General features: G+C 43.0%; 1 protein-coding gene across 7 annotated transcripts in view; it reads right to left on the bottom strand.

Annotated features, from left to right (window-relative positions):
- Positions 1-636: 636 nt before the first annotated feature.
- LOC144179517 (uncharacterized) overlaps positions 637-23,405 on the bottom strand; it is a 229,911-nt gene continuing 207,142 nt past the window's right edge. For 4 of the 7 annotated variants that reach the window (XM_077707898.1, XM_077707904.1, XM_077707899.1 and 1 more), the window contains 6 exons: positions 22,506-22,529; positions 21,009-21,138; positions 19,459-19,566; positions 18,582-18,652; positions 16,378-16,463; positions 637-1,736 (listed from right to left, as the gene is read on the bottom strand). In XM_077707898.1, coding sequence (XP_077564024.1) covers positions 1,656-1,736; positions 16,378-16,463; positions 18,582-18,652; positions 19,459-19,566; positions 21,009-21,138; positions 22,506-22,529 — 500 coding nt within the window. In that variant the 3' untranslated portion in view covers positions 637-1,655. Of the gene's footprint in view, positions 1,737-7,538; positions 7,595-16,377; positions 16,464-18,581; positions 18,653-19,458; positions 19,567-21,008; positions 21,139-22,505; positions 22,530-23,405 lie in introns of all 7 variants that reach the window. The other 3 variants (XR_013324267.1, XM_077707901.1, XM_077707900.1) reach the window with 3 other exon arrangements.

Raw genomic sequence — 23,405 nt, 5'->3', positions numbered from 1 at the left:
TATACTGGCAACACATCTCCATATAATACGGAACATAATACGGAAATACTATATTCACTTCCAATAAAAAATCTTGTGAAATCTGTATATACACTCATTTAAATGTTCAACTGTTATGCATCATCCCCGCCCGTAACAGATTTATTGCATTAAACATGTTTTGATTTGAAGTGCGTCCAATGCACTATACTTGGAGACTTGCCTGCTGTTGTAGAATGTACTAACAGCAATGACTGCAGGGACGCTCAGTGGGAAAACGTTGACCTTATGCTTTATGGCCTTGCATGAGTCCAAACCGGCTATGTTTTGGCTAGAGTGTGCAATACACATTGGCTATGAAGGCTGCGCTACCATATGGAACAGAAATTAACAAAACACTTCTACGTGAAGGCGTCAATTACTAGGTGCATTTGCTCGTCCATTAGAGGGGTGACATACCATCTCTTAGGAGCATAACTGAATAGATGAAGCTCAAGTCATTGACCTAATGATAAAACAAAATGACAGTTTGGGAGCGCCATAGCTCTGTTGATCACATACAAGCATTCACCGTGATTATATTATGACTAAGGGAGTCTTAGCGCTCGCGAAACATCATTCTGTTTTAATTGGGCCAGTCACACTTATTTCGATTACTAATTTCGTCAGTGATGCTTTATTGAACCAATTATTGACTTAGTCATCAAAATACATATGCATTTATTTGATAGAACAGCAAATACTAGCTTCTGCAGTCAATATAACACCGTTCCCCAGCCAAACATGCACCCACTATGAAACAAAAACGGCACTGATCTCAATTTGACTGCATGGCATATCCATAAACAATTCTCACAACTTTTGATGGTGCACAAAAGCTAATTTTACCGAGTCTGTTAAGTAGTACACAATAGGAAAAAAGAAGGTGAGAGGCCTTTATTCATTTCAATTACGTCGCCTTTTGCAGCCAAATGCAGTACAAACAATATTTTCATAGCTTACAATTCAACTGTGCGGTTTCCACAGTTCTTTAGGGCCTGCATTCTTTTCCAACGGCTTATACTTTCTTCACCTAATTGAATGGGTCTAAGGAGACAGTGCTAAGCGTCCCCGCAGGTACTCAGTAAGACTGCCTTTTGTCGTTTTTCGAAAGATCCCTTATGCTGGCGAACAAAAGAAAGTGACCGTTTATATGTTTCGTACCTCACAAAGAATTTATTAACAACTGCACAAGGCTGATGACTTATCTTGGCGTTTAATTGAGGCTCTGTCGCAGTAAGAATATTTCATGTCCTTACTTGTTTTGTTTATATTTACTACGTTTACCTGTTTGTACACACCATCCTTCAAGCTGAAAACACCTCAAACAGTAGCAGTCACCATAACACTTTCAACAAAGCTCACGTACGAGCACGCTAAAATGCCTTGAAACACTTTTCTAAGAGTCCCAATTTTCAGCGCCGAACTGTTCTTAACGAACCTGCCTGGCCAGGCAGATTTTATTTGATAACCAAGCTTCACAGTGTGATCTAAAACGCATAAAATCAGGCTATCACAAGTCAGCAAGAAGCACAAAAAGCATCTGGCAGCGCATGGCGTTTTGTTCTGAATCGAGGTAAAAGCTGGCAAAAAGATGACTTGGTGCGCAACCATGCTGCCGAAACAATTGCCTAGCGTCACGTTGTTAAGCAGCAGCCTCTGATTGTCCGCATCAACTTGTCTTCATGCGTGGTGGATGAGCATCTTCCACGGGTTCCCTGAAAACAGTCAATGGGTTGAAGGTGAATACGTACAAAAGGCTATCCGAGTTTTCACCCACAAAAGCAAGAAGATCCCTTAACTCACTCAGTCGCAATGTACGTTGCATATATACAACCAATTGATCTCTTCAAATGAGGGCACAACAATGAAAGCTTTTATAAGACCTCATATGCAGCAGCGGAGGTGCACGACACACTCACCTGATACACCATGTGCGCCGAATCAACGGTTAAGAGATGAAACTCAGCTTGGAGCTTCTAATGCTCCTACACTTTACTTTAGAATTACGGGGTGTTCAAGCTTAGAAATATTTTAACAGTAATGAGCCCTTTGTGGTATTTTGTACGCATCCTCACACATGCATCGGCTGATCAGTGGGGCAGGCAGCATCAGTTCCAAAATTGTTACGAGTGCTGTCGCGGCGCAGTGACTGTGGGCCACGTCACCAGAGGCACGTTACCCTAACCGACAAGTAATGAGAGCATTTCCTTTTGTTCTAGGAGCCCAATGTGAATTGTAGTCAGTAACGACACCACAAGGCTATCGCAACAAAACTCTTCGGGTCTCAGGTTGGGAAGTGCATGGCGCTGCCACCGGCTGACCCTGAAACATACCCCCGGGTAAAAGTGATATTTTTCAGCAATGTGGCCTCTCAACCATCAAAATGCTTGCAACTTCATAAACAAGACATTTCCCTATACAAGACGGCACAGATACGCCGTCAAAAAACGCAACATGGCTTTCGTTCTTTTATGTTTGAAGTGGAAAACACAAGGGACTTAAATTTCCCTCCTCATGCAACGCATGTCGTCTTGGCATTCATTTCAGTTCAGAATAGGAAAACATCTTACTAATCAATGAATGTATTAGTTGTCATGGTTGTAATAAAGATGCTAGTAACGCCTCGTTGGTCGAAAATAACTAATGTGTAAAAGCTTTCCTTTACATTACCTAAAAAGTAGATTCCGTCTAAGGCAGTAACGGGAAATAAATTAAAATCTCTGTATACCGAACGCACATTAGTCTCTCAGTCTTCCTTCTTGGTTTATAATTTTCAGCCTAAAGTCAGAGAACCAGTTAGCAGCCCTCAGTGAGGCACCCAGTATTAACCGATTGTATTAGTGGGGGTCTGCTGGTGCTATCTATATCACCATCATCATCATCACCAGCCTATCTATGCCCACTGCAGGTCAAAGGCCTCGCCCGTTAATCTACAATTATCCCGATCCTGTCCTGTGACCAATTTATCCCCACAAACTTCTTGATGTCATCTGCCCATCTAACTTTCTGCCACCCCCTGCCACGCTTGCCTTCCCTAGAGATCCACTCTGTTACCCTTAATGATCAACGGTTATCTTGCCTTCGCATTACATGCCCTGCCCACGTCTATTTCTTCTTATTTCTACTTATATGTCTTTAACACACGTTTATTCCCTGACAAACTTCACCCTCTTCTTGTCTCTTAATGTTACACCTATCTTCTTCCATTCCATTGCGCGCTGAGTCGTCCTCAATTTAAGTTGAACCCTCATAGTGAGCCCCCAGGTTTCTGCCCCGTAGGTGAGTACCGCTAGGATGCAGCTGTTATAGACTCTCTCTTTCAGGGACAATGGTGGGCACCCAGTCATTATCTGAGAATATCTGCCGAATGCACTCCACCCCCTTTTTATCCTTCTGATTACGTCTGTCTCATGTTTGGGATCCATGGTCACAACTTGGCCTAAGTGAATATATTTGCTTACCACTTCCACTGCCTCGCCACCTATCTTAAACCGCTGTGCTGTCCTGAGGTTATTGATCATTGCTTTAGTTTTCTGCATATTATTTTTAGGCCCACGGTTCTACTGTTTGTCCAGTGTGGCAAGCATGCTTTGCAATTCGTCCCCCGAGTTACTTAACAAGGCAACTTCATCAGCAAATCTGAGGTTACTGAGGTATTCTCCATTCACCCATACTCCCACCTGTTTGCAATCCAATGTTCTGAATGCTTCTTGCAAACATGATCTGAATAACATTGGAGAGTTTGTGTCTTCTTCTCTGACACCCTTCCTTATGGGTATTTTACAGGTATCCTTATGGAGGATGATGGTAGCTGTGGACCAATTGTAAATATCCTCTAGTATTCTTAGACAATGCTCGTCTACACCCTGGTTCCGTAATGCCTGAATCACTGCTGAGGCTTCGAGCGAGTCAAATGCTTTCTCATAACCTATGAAGACTGTATACAGAGGCTCAGTATACTCCTCGCACTTCTTATCACCTGATTGATCGTGCCATACCATGTCTGTATATAATGCACTAAAATTGGGCACAGCTATGGTCTGCTCTGAAATAGTCCGTGCAGATGACCATCAGACCCCAGTACAGGGCTCTGCTACTACAGGTTTCGCATAGCACAGAGCTGTAATATCGCACGAAACAGCCAACACAACCAGAAGACAGAAGAAATAAATGGCAGCATCTCCACTCATTGGATGATTGCGAGGGTGCGGATTACGGGGTCTCGAAATTACGTCCAAGTTGCGCCCCGACTGACATCCGATTTGCGCACCGACCGTCATTCCATTTAAACCGTGAGTTTCACCTGGATTATTCCGTATATGAAACTCCAACTCACGGCTAAAATCGAATTTCGCTTGATTTTCGCTTGATGGTGGTGTGCGCACGGATGGACGCGGACGGACTTTGGGAGGTCGTAAGGTACTCTGCACCATTACAGGCGATGAAGTAAGCCGTTTGACTCTCGGGTACTAATTCGCGGTCATAGCCCAATGGGCAAGACGACTGACACTATCTCTGGTGTGCCAGACACAGGCTCGAATCCTGCTGGTGCCTCTGTGATTTTTTGCGATTGTAAATGCTATGCGTACGGACGCGGACCGACACTGTGCGGTCCTAAGGTACTCCGCACCTTAAAAATGCTCTCCACTTAACGGAGCCATGAAGACAGAATATAAGTTTGTTTTATTCGAAAGATTTCGCGTTTTATAGCTCCCCCAGCGCTTGTCCGGCAGGAAATGTTGCCGTATTCACTGAGAAATTGATCAATTGAGATTAGAATTTTGATTCTCCCGCCAAATCGTAGGTTTTCGTAGTCACAAATGACGTCAGAAGCACGTGTATTCAAGCAAACTTCCACTGCGTCATTCGGGTTTGCGGCCTTGCTGTCCGTCAGCCCTCCCAGATGGCGCTGCTATAGTCATCCACGAACCGTTGTCCGCCGTTGCTTTGTTTTTGAGCGTATTTGCACCTGGCTTGTTTTTGTTACTGTCAAAAGTGATCGTCTCATGAAACCTCGGGTATCCTCAACAAACAGGGTCACGTAAGACAACTCCGCTTGCACCAATCAGCCAGTGTCATGTAAAACAACTTCAAAGCGGGGGAGTGCTGTGCAGCTAAAACAAGCCCAGTACCAACAGCAGTGCGCATCGGTACTTCTATGCTTATGCGCGTTTTTGTAACTTTCATTGTTTACCGCACCATTCTTACTGCTGTAAAATGAGTCTGCATTACACTTAAGCGAAAATAGTTCGTTCGCAAAGCCTATAAGCCGTGCCTAATTTGCGTTAACTTTTTCCGTCCTCAGCCGATAGCCCAGCTGAGCTCATGTGACACCATAGGTTCTGTTGCGGAAAATGAGCTAGTGGGTCGCATGGCCATTCCGTTTGTTCCTAGTTATGTAGCTTATTTGAGCGAAGTGTGCGTTATCAGTGGTGTCAGTATGATTCTATCAAGGCAATCTTTCGAATGAACCGAACTTGTGTTTTGTCCTTATGGTTCCTTTAAACGTACTTGAGCGAGCGCTCGCCACAAAATTGGCCTAACCCAGCGTATTTTGCCTTGGTGGACCAAGTCACCCACATCAAGTTTTGGATACTTTAGATTTCTTATGCACTGGACATTTTCCAGGCGTTTCGAGTCAAGCCACCCCCTTTCACAACGAGTGTTCGGCACTGTGTTGTACGTGTTTCTTCTTTCCTCTTTTTTTCTTGCACCGTAGTAACAATCGAGCATAATATGCCAACTCGCCCACATCCAGCTTTTGTTACTGAGTGTTGAAAAAGACTGGCATCACACCTACATCTATTTTTAATTAAAATAACACTGCTAGTATCAGTTATTTATGTTTTGCATCAAATATGCTCAAATATGCTGAACAACGTGGACAAGTACAAAGAACTCCCAGATTTAATAGTGTGTAAAAGCTTTGCCTATAGAAACTTGTTCAAAAATGCTAACTTGTGGCCTGGCGGCAGAATCGAGGGACACACAGGCAGACAGTCACATTAAAATTTTGACGTTTCGGCAGCACACGAAAGACTATCGTAAACTGATTAGCAGTTGTGGATATATAACTAGCACAAGCAAAATGGCATATGCCATCACCCGATTCAACAGGGAAGCCTTTAATCATCGTTCCATCATCGGTGATGATAATAGCTTGTGGAATTTTTAAGATGCCACACAAACCATTTGTGCTCGTAAGTGCCGCAAGTGGAGAAATGGTAAATGGAGGCACCTGTGGTACAATTTCTAGAAATACTTACAGAACAGTATACTCATGATAAAAATGCGTTCCTCCTAAATGGTGAATATGATAGCACGTGGAAGCCAACCGCGACCACATAACTCCTAAGCAAACTCTTGGTGCTTGCAAGTGCCAGAAGGGGAAAGTGGTGAAGGAAGGCACTTATGTAAGAAACTTGTTTGGCCTAGATTGAACTAGAGTACTGGGCTCTATACTCGGTTTCATGCATAGCATGCAATTGTGCCAAGGATTGAGAGTATCAGGGCACTTCCTGCGATGAAAAAAACCAGGCCACAAGGCTGTTCAATGCCATAAAATTGCAATTATTGTGAACTGAATTATTATAATGAAGATTTTTTAGTGTTATCTGAACCGACTAAGTTTAGATACATTTACTGCTGCAATAATTGATAGCATTTTGGTTTCAATATTTGTAACCAAAGGAATTTTGAGATGGTGCCACAAGTTCAAGCAGAGTGCGGAGATCAGCCTGCATACACTTTGAGCACACGACGCGACCGGTTTCGCCAATTATGCTTTTCGGTTCAGGCATGTAGGCAGCATTAGTTTGTCTGCACTTATTTTATTTTTTTCACCGAAATCTTCGTTAGCAAAAAATTTGTCCAAAAAAAAGGAGCAGTAGCACCTAGAAACCGATCAAACATTTCCTTTGCATACTTGTTGCACCCCCTACTCTATCAATTTTTCGTGAAAGAATGCAAGCACTATGCGAGTAAATGAAGGATGATATAGTAGTTTCGAAAATCATCAGTAGTTAACACTATACAAGCACACGATCAAATCTTGAGTACTTTCTGACATATTAGCACCAGTGTGGCACCCGAAGCATGGACATATCGACAGCAATTTGTTTCTCAACCAGAGTTTAAGATTTTAACCACCATAAGTAACAGGCTACCTTGTGCTGTGTTTCCAAATTTGTATTGCGAAAGTACATTAATGAATCAATAGTCTGACAGTCCTTGAAATCTTTCGCGTGTCCGCATGGCCTGTGCATGTTCAAGCGAAGTGTATGAGCATCAGGGGCACATGTACGGCCACGCTAGAAAATTTCATGCGGTGTGCAAAACTACAAGACGGCAATGCCAGAGAATATGTATACTAACATTCAATAGCAGTGTATCCAAAAATGCGTAACCTGGAAATTTTTTTGGTGGAAGCGAAAATACAAAACACCGTACAGCGGTTAGTGATGAAAGAAAAGTGTGCGCAGCACACAGCAAAGGTGCAGTGAACGGAACAAGTCTACCTCACATGCACATCTCGCAGCAGGATCCAGATTTTCCAAAGGAAACAAAATCAAACCTATAACAATAAAAACAAATCAAAAAGCAAGCTTGCAATGTAGAGCGAAGAGATTGAAGCTTGTACCTTGATGTACTTGATTCGCTAACAATACCTCAGAAGATTTTCGTGCAAAGTTCTGCAAAGCTTCATGTGGCCCATGTTTCAGTAGTATAGCTAGGATTATGCGAACATCATTCAATCACCTGCCAAGCCAAAGAGCGCAGAACTAGCTCGTCGAGAGGAGGTTGGTTAAAACAGCTGCCGAATACATGCAAGAAGCTTGGCAGGCTGAGCGCGACAGAACTACTACCCGCCACAAAGGCCCAGTGGCTAACGCGTTCCCGGGAGCGGAGGCTGTTTTTTCTCAGGTGACATGAAAACAAAAACACCAGTGTATTGTGGTTTCAGCACACAATATCACAATTTAAAATTTACGGCGCAGCAGTAAAAGCAAAAAAAACCTGCATTGGTGTTGTCTGGCACCTGTAGCAGCTCCGAAACTTCTATTAGCTGCGACATCTTCCATAGCAAAAGTATCAGAAAAATTCCTCACGCACTTCACCTGCTTATGTGGCTTGAAGTCGAAACCCTAGAGCTTATCAAGCCTTGTTTACTGCTTCATGTTTGTGCCATCTTCTTCACTTTTCTTTCTTTGTATTTTGGCAGCAATTTGTGAGACAGGCCCAACTTTACGAAACAGCTACTCCAGAATCATCACCCTTTGCGGCTCGTGTGACATCTTACTTGCCTGTCGTGCTTCCCACATCGCGCTAATTCTGGTGAGCAACACAAGCCACAAAAATAGCTAGCGCGAGTAGCTTGCCATTTCAGTATTCCATGTCTGTATAAGAAGGCACACTTTCAACTGAATTTTGAAACAACGCACTTATGTATACGCCATTACAACAGCCTACTTGTGGACATTTTCTTGAATTCCAGAATGAGTTGGGGCAAAGAGCATTGCATCTGTACAAAACACACAAAAAATTGAGAGCATTCCTACAAAAAATTATGAGATAACTGCTGAAGCAGCCACCAGAATGTCCATTACATTATTTACATGTACATTCAAAAGAAATGTGGTAGAAGGGTATTAGAGGAAGTTAGTGCAGCTAGCAGTTAATTTAGTAAACAGTACAGTGCAACATGCCATCATTAATAAGTGTGTAGCAGGCTAGAAAACTGTAGCTAGGGTAAAGTTGTAGCTAGGGTAAACCTGTTTGCTAAGTTGAAATTGGCCTGTTTCAAATACTGAACTGGCTACTTCTAAAGCACAATTTTGGCTGGGGCATTTTATTGATAACTGCTGACTTACTGCACTTTAAACTAAAGAAAACCAAAATTAAACTTATCAATGCACCTGGTTTTACATAGCTCTCTAAGAGTGCTTTATTTTATCTGAAAGAATAAAAATTCACATCATGAGCGGCAGCCAATAACAATGAAGCCGTTATTTCTGGCCTTTCTTTGCTTGCATAGCCCAGAATCAACAGCCTTTAAAAAGCGAGTGTAATGTGACCAGTGCTATAAAAATCATTTTCCGGCTTCATTTGACTTATTACCATGAATTATACAAATACTGCAAGTTTTAAAATGAGCTGAAAACACCGTTTCGTGTTCCTGTTGGAAAAACTGTAAAAAGAGCATTTCCAGATGTATAGACTGAGGCCATGCATAGTGTTTTTCCAGCCGATTTGTTTGTCTTTATTAATAGCAAAAGTGTTTAAAAGCACAGCTTTCTTCACCATCCGTCTTACTGATCAGCTGGTGTTGGCTATGGTGACCCACTCTCAAATCTGCAAGCCTAAATTTGGGGCACTGCTGGTATGTGTAATTTCCACAATTTCTGCATAAGCCAATAACCATGGAATTGCTGGAGTCCGTACTCTGAAAGCTGCCAGTAGCCTGGGGAAACAAGGCAGGCTAGTGTCATGGTGTTACTGTAGTTGGTGCAGCGACCATGAATGGCCGACAGTAGTTGCACTAGCCACAAAGGTGTGTCATTTGTGCTGCGGGAATAGCCTTAGGCATTAATTTATTTTCCACGCAAAATGAAACAGACAGCAGTGACGCGTACCTCAATCGAGGAAATGGCCAGGTGGGCGACCGATGCCTGGTTCATGCTTCCAGGAATTATGGTTGTGAAGGCTCTTACATAATGCGTAATTTTTAGAGCCATCGATGGCAATGACTGCAACATGTGCTTGGAGAGAGAATGAGAGGTTTGATAGGGGTAGTGAAATCATTTTAGGTGAATGCAAAGCTTGTTCACACCTCCAAACATTACAATGTCTGCACACTTCCATTGAAAGGAATGTAACAGCTGGTGTTATGATTTTTTCCAGTCACTAATATTGGGCGCATGTTAGCTCAGGGGGCGTGTTAGACTGAAGTACATACAGTGCACCAGCAAAGGCTACTCGTTTGTGTTGGAGTAAAAAGCTGCGGATAACAGCTATCGATAGCGACAGTAAAATGACATCAAGCGAGCTCAGCCAGTTAGCGGAAGTGTTTGCAACTAATTTAGAGCCCTCATTATCCGTGTTAAGAGCTTAGGCAACAGGATGTCGACTAGAGAGGAGCCCACGATGCTGTTCCGAATTCAAACATTGCAGTAAAAAATGTAACTAAAATGCAATGCAAAAGGTTTCCTATTGTCCCTGTGCAGCTAAAATGACAAAATGTGTAACCCCAAACGAATAACGAGATGAAAAGAAACTTTTAAACTCACGTGCCTGCCAAAAGAAAAAGAGAAACAGAAAGCAAGGGTGAGAAACAGGCCATGTAAGACTTGTTTACATATGGACTATCTTCTTTCCCTACATTAGGAACATAAGTGTCGCCGGTGCTAAGGACTATCTTCTTTCCCTACATTAGGAACACAAGTGTAGCCGGTGCAGCACCATATTCACTAGCTTCGTCATGTCATGCCTACACTGGGGGCTAAAATCAACCTTATAATCTTTAGAATCGAGATAACTGTTTACACCGGTAAATAATCACGAAACTGGTTCACTCAAGGTTTCAATGCCACAATGTCCATTATGGTGCTTTACAAAACAAACAGAAACCACATGCCCGAATATCGCCTATAAGTCGAATGGCAAGTCATCTAACGTTTAATAGAAACAATGCATGTTTGCAACCAGTTACTGCTGGGACCCTTAAGATGTCCTAATATTTGTTTAAAATCCCGTCGTGACATCTGCAGCAATAGCAGCAGGAGACTTGGTCACGACATTCTACATCCAAGTTAAGAAGGCACACTTGTGCATTCAGCTCGCATTCCTTAGGCCAGAACAAGGCACAAGAGAGCAGACATTGTGGAGTAAATGCATCGTCCATTCATTGAGGCAGAAAAAACAGTGGAAGGGTACAGGTGCAAATAGGAGCTAGCGAAGATGGTCACGATTTACTTAGCTTATGCCGGTATGCCTAAGCTATTCTCACTTGTATGATCGAGAGCGGAGTCAGTAATCACTAGTGTGATTTTATCCAAGCCGGTTGATTCATACTTCAAAACGTCATGCAATGAATCTTGATTTAACGAAATTGCTGGTGAAATCAAATCGATCAATGTTTTACTTCAGGTATACGCATACCATGTATTTAACGCTCATGTAACAAACTCCTGTTTACTGAAATTTCAATGCTGCGAAGTTTCATAGATGATTTGGCATAAAATCTTGGTTCTCAAAGTAGATTTTTGGAAGCATAAGAGCTGAAGCCGGCTCCTGGTAATGCTGATAAAGTTAGAGCTTGACTGAGACAACAAGAGAAAGAAGGTGGCCTCTTTCAGCACCTGCGCGTGATCGGGAACATCAGTAAACCACGCTGTTGGGAAGTTGGTGCATAATGGCAATAAAATTAGACGGAATAGGGGGCAATAAAAAAAAGATGGAAAACATCATCTCTTGCCTTTGTCTCAGTCGCGGTCCAATTTTATTGCCATTATACACTAACTTGCCCAGCAGAGTGTGTCACTGTAGTTCCCGATAATGTGCAGGTGGTGAAACAGGCCTCCTAATGCTGTGGTTATCGATGCAGGTGCACTGCCTAGAAGATTTGAATGGCGCCCTTGGTGGGGAAGTCACCGAGCCTAACAAAAGTGGTGTACAAAACAGCCCCCATAGGACACGTCTATTAGCTTCATTTGTGCCTCTTAGTTTGTTTGAGGCCTACTTAATGCATGCATTAACTGAGTGCATTATTGCATGCGTGAAAAATTGCATTCGTTGACTAATTGCATGTATTAATAATGTGTGGTAAACCCACATATTAATTATGCCTGGTAAGCCCGTGCTTTCTTTTTGGGTCCTAATGACATTGTTGTGCTCATACATTAGGATGCTTAAACTATGATCTTCCCAAGCAACCGAAATCGAAAGTTGCCGTCGATTTGGTTGCAGCTCTGATAGTGAAATTTGAAATTTCACTACCAGTGCAATTTCCACTTCCCATACAAATCAGAGTGGTTCAATTTACTCTTTAAAATCCGAAGTGCCCTTTACCCCATTCTAGAGACAAGGTTTATTTGTCATACATAAGGCCTGTGGGGCAGGTATTTCTTTGTGATATTGATACAAGCAAGGCAAAAAAATATTGGGGAAATGAAATGCATGCCCAACTGGGTGTTAAACCGAATGTGCTGAACACCGAAAAGAAACCGAAATGAAAAGTTAACTGAAATCACAAGTGAGACTGTATACCAATGATATGCAGCCTATACCAAATTTCTTCTTAGTGTAGCCTCTGAGGTTTGAAAATCAGACTTGCAGCTACATATGTTCTACATAGGATGCTACCGTCCCACCATTTTGTTTAAAAGGCTTATTCACCCTGCCATCTAGCTTTTTATTGTCTTTTGATACACGCATCACTACAAATTGGTGGAACTCCTCTATGCTTATCAGGCATGAGACCTCCAATAGAGTAGTGGAAATGTGACAGGACTTTTGAGTTTGCCATCAGACAATGTAAATTGCTGAAATCGAGGGTTGGACGGAAGTCCGCCTTGTCAGGAAAACACATGACAATAAAAACTGGCACGTACCAAGAATGTTTAAAATCCAAAAAAGACGTTTCGGCTCCCGTACGGGTGCCTTGTTCACAATGAAAAGTTGGGACGAAAGTGATCTGGTTATGTTTGCTTCAAGATGTGACGTAGGCAACGTGCGTACACGTGTGGGAAGTTGCCGTTATTGCGATTAAGTGTGTGCTCCGTGGTCTGGATTGTCAGGGATTCAATTGATAAAGCCGTCAGGTGGGATTCTTCTCTTTTCCGATTATTTTGCATTGGCCCAATCTATTTCATGGTGAGTTGCTTCTGTGTGTTCAGCGAGAGCGTTAGAAGACACGTTCTTCTTTCTTACGTCGTACATATGCTGCTTGAGCCTTCGCTGAAAATTTCCTGTCTCGCCGACATCGCTTCGGTCGCAGTCTGCGCATGTAATGCTGTAGACAACGCCTGGGAACTTTTCCTCTGAGCTTGTCCTTCACGTCCATCAGGGAGTGCCGTAACTTTTGAGTTGGCACGTGCGCTACCTGTACACTGTAGGGGCGGAGAACACGCGCCAAGTGCTCGCTAATTCCAGGAACATACGGTATCGGAGCACGACTGGGACGCATGTTGCCAACCAGCGCAGGACGTTCTAGCTGATGTTCCACGGAGCGCACAAATGAGTCAGGGTGGCCACTTGCAGAGAGGTCCCGATGCACGTGCTGTATGTTGGCGGCGACATCTTCTGGTTTCTTGCTAACCCTCTTCGCACGGCTTACAAGCGAGGTGATTACAGACCATCTGTGGGAGGCAGGGTTAACAGACCTAAAATGCAGGTAGCAACCCGTATGGGTGCTCTTTCTGTACACGCTGAACGTCAAAGATTTTCCTTCGCGCTTTCCGAGGACGTCCAGCAACGGAAGCTCACCGTGCTGCTCTTCTTTTACAGTAAACCTGATTGCGTCATCCATGCTGTTCAGGTGCGTTGTGTATGCAGTCAGTGCTTCCTCTTTGATCACACTGAAGCAATCGTCTACGTAACGCAGAAAGGTTTTGTGCGCACGCGGGAACAAATTCAGTGCACGTTGCTCAAGCGACTCCATCATGAGAGTTGCTGCTGTGACTGACACGGCTGCGCCCATCGCTGTCCCGTGTACCTGTTTGTAGAACGTGCGCTCGAAAGTGATGTGTTCTCGAGGCAGAAGCTCAGGAGCCGCCGCAAATCCGGGACTTCAATAGGCGTGCGCTCTGGCAGAGTTGTGTCTCTTTCGAGGGCTGAGACGCATGCGTCAACTGCCAAGTCCGTTGGTATACTCTTGAACAGGGACTGGTCGTCAAAAGTCACCAAATGTCGCCATCTTCCAAGGCGATGTCCCGTACCTTGTCTATGAATTGTCCAGAGTGGAGGACGTGCGTTGCGCTGTTCCCTACAAGTGGTCGCAGCACGCGGACAGCTTGTGGACGGGGGAGCGAGTGTAATCCATGATGGGGCGCATTGGTACTTCTGGATCTTGGGTAATCCGTAAAGGGTCGGCGCAGAACCGTTATGACACAGCAGGCAGTAGTAGAGAGACTTGTGGTGTGGCAGTACGCAACGAAATACGTCAGAGAGGAGCTTTTGGAAGCCCCGTTGCAGCTTCGGCGTGGGAGCCGTACGGGAGCCGAAACGTCTTTTTTGGATTTTAAACATTCTTGGTCGGTGCCAGTTTTTATTGTCAATTTAAATTGCAGCGCTAAAAATACACCGAACAGTTTTTGCTATTTGCTTACTTTTTTCAGTTCCGTTGCTACACAACACATGATTTTGTCATTGCATCACGGAAATGATGCCTTTAGAATTTATGAGAAACAACTGTAGCACCATGGTCGATAAGTCATCAGTCAGTACCCAGTGATTATAAAGTAGCTCGTAACTCCACTTCAATTCCATTTCAATGCAATAGAGTTGAATATTATCGCTCATGAAATACATACCGTAAAGTTCCCAGGGAACCCCCGAACCCCCGAAGCATCGCCAACCACCTTTGGGGGTGAAATATTCAATTTGCTAAAATACCCCAAAGATTGCCCATCCCCTAAAATCAATGGCTTTAGCGCCTATGAGTGAACAAAATAAACACGAATCATCTCTTCATGTTTTGATAGTCAGTTATTTTTACCTTCCGCACTTGGGGCGAAATTTCGCCCATCTGGCATTTTTTTTTTCTGGATATCTCTGCAGTTTGGGTTGGCGGTGCCGCCCCTTTTTTGTAGTTTTTCTCACCTGACCTGAAAGATCGCCCATCCCGTACTTTTCACGTGGTATCTCTGTACTTTGGGTGGGCGTTCTTTCGGAACTTTACTATAGGTTATGGTCAAGCATTTAAAATGGAAACTAAAGTGCCTTTGCAGTAAGAACTAAATGGAACAACATGCTAATTTTCACACAAGCTTTCCTTCCAGACACTAAGGATGCGATGAGGACTTATATAAAAATCCCCTAATGCTCTGCCTAACTCCTTTTACTAGACAGCTCCAATGTGAAAGCACGTGCTCTACTTGTATGGGTTAGCTGGAAGTACACTAGTTTTCCCTCCTGTATATTAGGGCTGTGAAAGCCATACTGCATACATGTTTTCTTGTGCCCTAAGATTACGTAAGTATTCAGAGTTGGAAAACGTCAACAAAGTAACAAGAATTGTTTTATTTTTCCTAATGCATTTACCATTGAAGAACACTTCTAGGAATTAACTAGAAGGCATGAAAGCTTAATGCAGACCCATCTATTGGCATAGGGTTTGCCTTTATGTTCTATAGTGTTAAATTTCCGCCGTTGCTAGCTTCAAAACTAATCACTCACTTACTGCCCCCCATAATCTCGTCCCAGTATACTTTGTACTTTCCCACATTAAAGTGGCCCGGAAAAACAGGATCTTTTTTTTACATTTGTGACGTTCAGTGTCATTCGATGACCACAGACAAGAACATATGTAGAAACAAGGTCTAGCCTTAGATTATTGGCACTTCCACTCCATTCTACATTGCATTCACTTGGAATGAAATAAGTGTGGGGAACATGCTAGTGACGTTTTGAAGACTGTCTATATTGTATCTGGCTTTATTGCCACTGTGGTAAGGGATCCAACCACTGGCTTTGCAAACTACAAATGACAGGCAGCAAAGCTAAGCAAAATGGCAACTGATCTGATCACAGGGTCCCAGCACTTCCTCAATTATGAACAGCAAAAATATTGGAAATTCACCAAACCACAATTTTGGGTCTCTTAAGATTTTCACTCTCAATTTTCAGTTCCAAATTCATTACGTTTTAAATGATCAAATGTAATGCAAAAATTAAAATACGGTAAATCATCCTTCAACAAAATAATTCAAAGCCAAATTCCTGTAGCAGCGCAAGAGCTGCTGCTACAAGAGTTGTGTGCAAGTGAGCAAAAACAAACCACTGGGGGAAAACGTTAAGATGAAATCTCTTGAGCCGAAATACTGGTGATGTTACGTTGGAGTAATTGTTGTGTTTGTCATTTCCTCATTCGGCACTAAACGCAAATCTCTCAGACTGTATAAAACTGCAGAATATGTGTGAAAACATAGTTCAAATTAGTGTGTTACTCTGATTTATATTCGTACCGTATTCATATGTACGACATTTTAAGAAATTGGGCACGGTTTTCTGGCCATATGGAAACAGAAGGCCCTCACTTCGGCACTCCATTCTCAGTTAGTGATGTGTGAAAACTACGTATTGAACCCAGTCGTTGGTGCAGCAAGCTGCTGAAATATTAGATGCATGGAGTTTTCATACGTACATTTGCATGGTGGCCACAGAACTGTTGTTGCATATGCTCTCGGTTTTCACGTGGCATGACTTGTGGCATAGTAGGTTACAACCTGAAAGGTTGAACAGGATGTCAGCACATATACACCAAGCACAAAATAAAACCAAACATTCAAACGTACACACATTCGGAATACGCCTCCAGAAAAATTGGTACAATAAATAAAGACATGGCTTTGAGCTGTATGGCAAACAACATAGTGGTACACAGGATTTCAAGTGGTAAATAATGTATTCGATCGCAACAAAAGGCTAACAGTACATTTGTGTCTCACACCCCTTCATGTTGGTGTTGAACACTTTGATGGCCCATAACAAAATCCCCACCCGGACCCCTCTACCTGTATTAGGGATAAAAGAAGATGAAGACACTTCTGGCTGGTCGCCGCAGTAAGCAATTTTAACCTCGCCGTGAAGTAGTCCTATAATGGCTAGTTTATTTAACACATGTAGCAACCTTTCCCAAGTGCACGACCCCTCATACGTGGCGCCGGGCTTTGTAGTTTCAAAGACGCACCTTCAAATATACTATGACCTAGTGGCGCAGTGGTACAGCTGCCCCTTAGAAATCTTTTCCACATGAGCTCCGATGTTAACGTACTCTTCATCCACCAACTGTATTTCTAAGCGCTGTGCTGCAAATGTCCACACACGCACTCTTTGATGAAAATTTGCAGATATGGCCTACTTATGCACTAAAACCAACACATTAGGAAGGCTTTACCAATCCACCATAAAAGTGTATTAATTTGACAAGTTAATCATCTTTCTTCACATCTTATATACACATCTTATATACTAAATAAGACAAATGGTGCCCGTTATAAGTTTAGGAAAAGAACGCCTACAAAAAGCAGTACACAGGCATTCTTACCTAGAAAGAATTGATGTAGCGCAACTGCAAGCGACCGCATGAATGGCATATTGTTGGCTTAAAGTCAGTCTACAAAACGCAGTGCACAGGAATTCTTATATACAAAGAATTGACTTAGTGTAACTGTGAGCTACCACATGATTGGCATGCATTGTTGGTTTATAGTCAACAGATGAGGCAGGTCCTCAGGCCACTTTCATTTTACTCTGACGCTTCAAATAAAAAATAGCCTAAGATGCCACCAGCCTTGTCATTGCCAGCATTGTACATTGCTTGGAAGCGTGTCACCGCCCACCAAAAGAAGGCAGCAACTTTTAGCTCAGAGGGCAATATATTGATGTTGTGTTCACTGCGAAGTGTGTGTTATTAAGTCTGGTAGATCAATTTTGCAGTTAATATAGGTTGCCATTCCTTATACTACAGGGGTAAAAACCCTTAACCAAGCATACCAGAGCACCCACCTGCATTTCTGCACTTCTAGGTGCTTTAAAACCTCTGTTATTTTTCAGAACTGCTATGCTGTCTGAACCCAAATAGAATATCGCATTATGCACTTCAAAGTTCGAAAATGTGTAATATTTACACATGCCTTGATCAGGGCAAATGCACACGTCTGATTTCTAATTTTGATTCTTCCAATGCGACTGACGAAGAGCACTTCACTCTTCATACAAAATCCTCGAAGGGGCTGCCGAGTAATTTTTATCACCTTTGCAATCCTCACTAGTCAAAAATTGATTTTAACAGAGGAGAACTATGTACATCAATTGTTTTAAAAAGAACGGATGCACCTCCTGCAATATTAACGCTCTCCTCGTTTTTTATCTCTTTTTGCCTGACACTGTGGCAGTGCCTACAGATGAACGCACCCTGCATTTTCATGGTAGAAGACTTTGATGTAGTATGTTTCTTGAGATACTAATGTCTTTCACACACCCCACTAAACATTCGCCTCATCTGCTTTTCCCTTTCATCTGCTTCCCATTGTTGTGTTGATCTGGTTGGGAGGTTACCGCATCCATATCCCGAACCTCCACATTGTCTTCCCTGGCTGCCTGTGGCATGCAAAGTGGAGGACAAAAGAAGGAATGAAGGTAACTGTCCTCGTCCCTCGGACACAGTTATGAACTCATGTTAATCCTTCTCAACTGTCACTTGTCGCTGTGCAGTAACTGTAGCAACTTGCTGTAGCGTCATGCTTACAAACGACACCACGAATTAGACCGTTGGTTAAAGTGGTTTGGACAACAATTTACAATTGCAATGGACATTCCCAAAATTATAAAACTTCCATTACCTCTGCAGACATAACCTTGTTTTCCTAACCTTCTCGTCAATAGCCTTGAGCAGATGTGGCAAGGAACTCCGCTGCGAAAAGAGAAAAAAACAATTTCAACCAAGAACATAAGCCCTTATTGCGATTACAAAATACCAACAAGTAAGGTGGTTCTATTACCTGCGGTTAGTAAAGTGCACATTATTATATCACTGCTGCTTATGGAGGTTGCAATGCTTCCTATTCGAGCATGAGGGGGAAAAGCAGTCTCGGGAATTTGGCTAAAAACAAGAGCCCCCTTTGTGTGCCATGCGCATTTGTAATAATCCCTCAGGGCACACAATGGCTATGTTACCACAGTGATGATTGGTAACATAAAAAAAATCAATGTGATCTATATTTCATGTTGCACTTTTGTGCTGTGCAGAATATGATAGTTATTGGCATTCCTTTGGCGCCTTTGCAAAAGCCCTGGTTCGCCGGTATTTTGAACTCACTCCAGCATCTGACGTTTTCTAAATCGGAGGGTATATAGTTTTTCATTGGGTTTTGACCATCAGATAGTGGTTTCCGACCTACAACGGGTACAAAATTAAACTATGAATAGCGCAGCTGAATGAAACTGAATTGATTTGATTGATCGTAGGGTTGACGCGCCGACGCAACGCAGGCGATCAGACGCGCTGTAGTGGAGGGCTTCGGATTATTTTGACCACCTGGGGATCTTTCACGTGCGCGGAAATCTCGTACACACGGCAGTTTTTGTTTTGCGCCTCCATAAGAAAAGCGGCTGCCACGGCCGGGACTCGAACCCGCGTCCTTAGCAGCACAATGCCTTAGCCACTGAGCCACCGCGGCGGGTGAATGAAACTGAATTACTACTTCCGTAGTGTCTTACCCTGGCAGGTGCTTAGCTACAAAGACATGGTCATTGTAGATGTGCAGCTTGACACCTCTCCTCCGCCATTTGCTCCGGTTTGCCAGGTGTGGAGGAACCAAGAAATGCCTGGAAGACAGAATGGACATTTTCACATACTACTGTCTCCCTTTGTGCGAAGCACATAAAACAAAATAAAAGCACTCCTTATGGTGCAATGAATGTGAGCGTGGTAGTAGTGCCTACAATACCGACTAGTGTGACGAGCGCAAGGGCTGCAATATGGGAGAGGGTGGCGTTGTTTGCAATGAAAGTCCACCGATGGTGGCAGGTGCTGCTCTAGGCGGGAGGGTGCTGCCTCAGGCGATGATGTGGCTTTTTCGATTCGAAAGCCTGAAAGTTGGTCGTATGTGTGCGTGTTTTAAGTGCTTGTGAACATATTTTTTATTCATCGAGATGCAGCACTTATTGTACTGCGTGGGTGCTTGCACATGCAAGCCATTCTGTCAGCCCATCCCATCCAAACAGTTCCGTGCTGACTGTCAATTCTGTGCATGTGCGCATCCCTGCTGCCAAATCGCGGACTAAATTCCTGGTTGTTATTTTCCCGTGACTGTCACTAAACAGCTTTTTTAACTGCGCCAAACGATGGCAAAGCCAAAGCGATAGCGCAAATAGAAAGCATAATCCCGCTATGTAAATTTAGCAGCTACTGCCCAACAATAAGTATGTTTTCATGTTTGCTGTTATATCCGGTGCTACATGGCTTGCAAACGGGAGCGAAGCATCAAAAGAAAATATTGCAGGCTGACGCCAGCTGCAGTGTGTTGCAAAAAAGCATTTTGAAAGAACTTGTATCGAGTACATGCATGTTCATATATGTTCAGTATTACTTTAATTGGTGTTACTACGAGCATCCCCGTGCAATGCCATACATAGTATATTCGAATATCCAGAACATATCGTGTCTGATGTGTCAGCAAGATGGAACACCAGAAATATTTGCGAGATAGTGTGTCCAGGAAAGTGTCAAAGGCATGCAGCGACGGAAATCTCCTTAGTTTAGCTCAGTCATCGAGTCCCGAGTCGGTGAGCCTGGAAGGACCTGGTGCCAACAATAGAGCTCCACCACACGCTGTGGCTATGAAGCAGCAAGTGTGGGTGGATCGCAAAACGGCGCCGCACAATGACTGCCAACCACCAGCAAAAGTTTCGACCTATTCTTCGACACTGATCCTATTGAGATGGATGTGAAAGTTCCACAAGTGGTAGTGGATTTATTAGGTTACGCATGCTGCGAAGCCGAAGACAATAACTTCGCCAACCTTTTTACTGAAAAGACGGCAATGTTTTAATACCCCTTGCTTGGTGTGCAATAAGTACTGCTGGCCTAGAGCCTCCCGGATTTTTCAGTTCACAATGGCTGCAGTATAACTGCTAAACTGTTTAAACACTCAAAATGAGCTAATTAGGGAGTTTGCACATGTATCAACAAGCAAGCACTGCCAACTCTTGAATAAGCAGTGACATGTTGTCAGACTGCCACCAAATGGAGGAAAGGAGTTGCGTACCGGAGGACCCCGTTCTCCTTGGTCTCGACGACAAGCAGAGACTTGTCGCTGACATACGTCCGGCTCGAGGCGGCACTGATGCCGGACCCTTCACTGATGCTGCTACGAGTGCTCCCATTGTTGCGAACACCTGTTCCCAGTGGAAAGAGGTCGCATGAGGCAGGTTTGATGCAGCCAAACTGGCAGGTTTGGCCATAGTTGTGCATAACATAAGGGGACAATGACTAGTTTTTCATTTCATACAATAAGAATGGGCTGCACTTGTATTACGTGCGGAATATTAACGTTGAACGGATGCCCATGTTTCAAGAAGAATTCCCAGCATTCCATGTATGCCAAAACAATTCTATTTATTTTAAACTGTCATAACCCAAGAGGCATTACAAAAGGGCATTACAAAGGCATTACAAACGGAATGAGGTGGAAACATTGATCAGGTTTACAAAAGCGTCCCCTACGACCGATGAAGAAAGGGGCCTACATCGGAATTGATGCGGTGGAGAGCCCTTGAAGAAAACAACGTAAAATATACCCAAAAAAGACACTGCATGAACATACGCAAGACAAACACATAACACAAATTCAATAGCAGAACAGCTGAAGAACAACACAGACAAATTAAAGCCTTAACATTAAACAGCGAAGGGTTCATTAAATAACAATATAGTACTATGACATTATTACACTATAGAGACAATATTGTGTGATGTCACCATTATTCGGCGAATTTTCTCTTTTTTTCTGTGATAGGGCACTGCCATGGGCAGGAGGGACACAACGAGATGTTATTTCCCTTAGCCAAAGTACGTTTTTGTTCAGCTCACAGAGCCAGTGCACTAGTGCTTGACTGCCCAGCCAACAGCCAATATATAATAGCCCATCAGGGCTTTTTTTCCTGTTTGTCACTCCACCCAGCCAATTGGTTGTCCAGCAATGGTCATTTGGTTATTTTGGGGGGATAAGTTTGAATGTGCAGTCATTTGCTAGCTGGAGCAACACATAAGCCATTAGTATTGTGCACATGCTGTCTTTAGAGTGTTGGCACCCTCCCAACAAAAGTTCTCATATTTAAATTGCTCTGTCGTGTTATCATCCCTGCCTACCATGTATTAAATGGTTTACAAAAATGCTTTCAGCTGGCCTCTTATAAGCACCTGGAGTCTTTAGTACAAGAACTCAATGTCATGAATTTTTTAATTTAATCATGTCGTCAGGACACCAGAACCCAATATCACCTGTGCCTCCAAACTTGCTCACGGCATAACCACTATATCATTTCCCGTGTTGCACTGCACAACTAACCGCAGCATAATCAAGTTCTCATTCAGGAGCAATTCAAAAACTAACGAAATCAAGAGAAGAATTGAGGTAGAGAATGATTTAGTTCGTGTGAGAAGGAGGGTGCCCTCCCTTTATTCCAACTTACGATAAAGGCTAAACAGTGTGAGATAAAATGTAGTACAAGCAGAAAACAAGTCCAGGTATGTGTTGACATACCTGGTACATCCAGGTGAGTACTTCCTGCACCGGAAAAACAGGAACGAAACAAAAGACAGGAATAAGTGCATTACCAATGCAATACCCATAAAACACATCAAATAACAAAAAATATCTGCTTAGATAAGCACAAAATAAAAATACATTACGAGATGCATAACGAAAAACCAAAACCCAAACTTGTGGACAGATAAAGAGAAGGACACTTTTCTGTCCCTGTCTAAGTTAGTGCTCCAGTTTTCCATTCTGCCTCTGCACCAATTAGTAACTCATCCTTAAATTTCACTACATGCTTTAAATTTAAAAACCGCATCTTGGGGAGGTTTTTAAACTACCTCATCTTCCCCATTATGAAGCAAAAACACAAAGGTATTTTTCGCTTCATAATGGGGGAGATGACATAATTATGATGACTCCAGTAAAACAGGTGCGTTAATAAACGGGTCACTATGACTTCCAATGACAAACAATAATTCAAATAACCCGTTAAATACTTTCGCAATGGCGACGTCTTGCTACAAAGTACAATGAACCTAGTAAATCTAACATTGATAGCCTAATTGAGCCCAGTGCTCAGCTTCATTTGCTGATGTCTTCCTTACTGGTTGGCTATCTTAATAGCCCCCTCCAACATTTACATCAAAGGGCTCCTGGAAGAACGTTTGTCTCGCAGACCTGCAATATAAATGTACACTCTTTTAGTGACTTCAAGTACTGCATTTATTGCCTATTAAAGAAATATGGGAGACAAGCCACAACAGTGGCCCGACAAGTGGCCAAGGTCACTAAAACTGTGTCTAACGCCCAATGCATGAGAAGATCAAGCCACCCTCATCCGGCCAATGTGACATGATGCAATGCACTTTACTCTCACAAAATAAAACATGGCATTCATTTCAT

The sequence above is a fragment of the Haemaphysalis longicornis genome, unplaced genomic scaffold (genome assembly GCF_048455015.1).
Source record: "Haemaphysalis longicornis isolate Haplotype H1 unplaced genomic scaffold, Haemaphysalis longicornis Haplotype H1 scaffold_4, whole genome shotgun sequence".
Lineage (NCBI taxonomy): Eukaryota > Metazoa > Arthropoda > Arachnida > Ixodida > Ixodidae > Haemaphysalis > Haemaphysalis longicornis.
The sequence above is the reverse complement of the archived record's forward strand: the minus strand, read 5'-3'. Positions and strand labels throughout refer to the sequence as shown.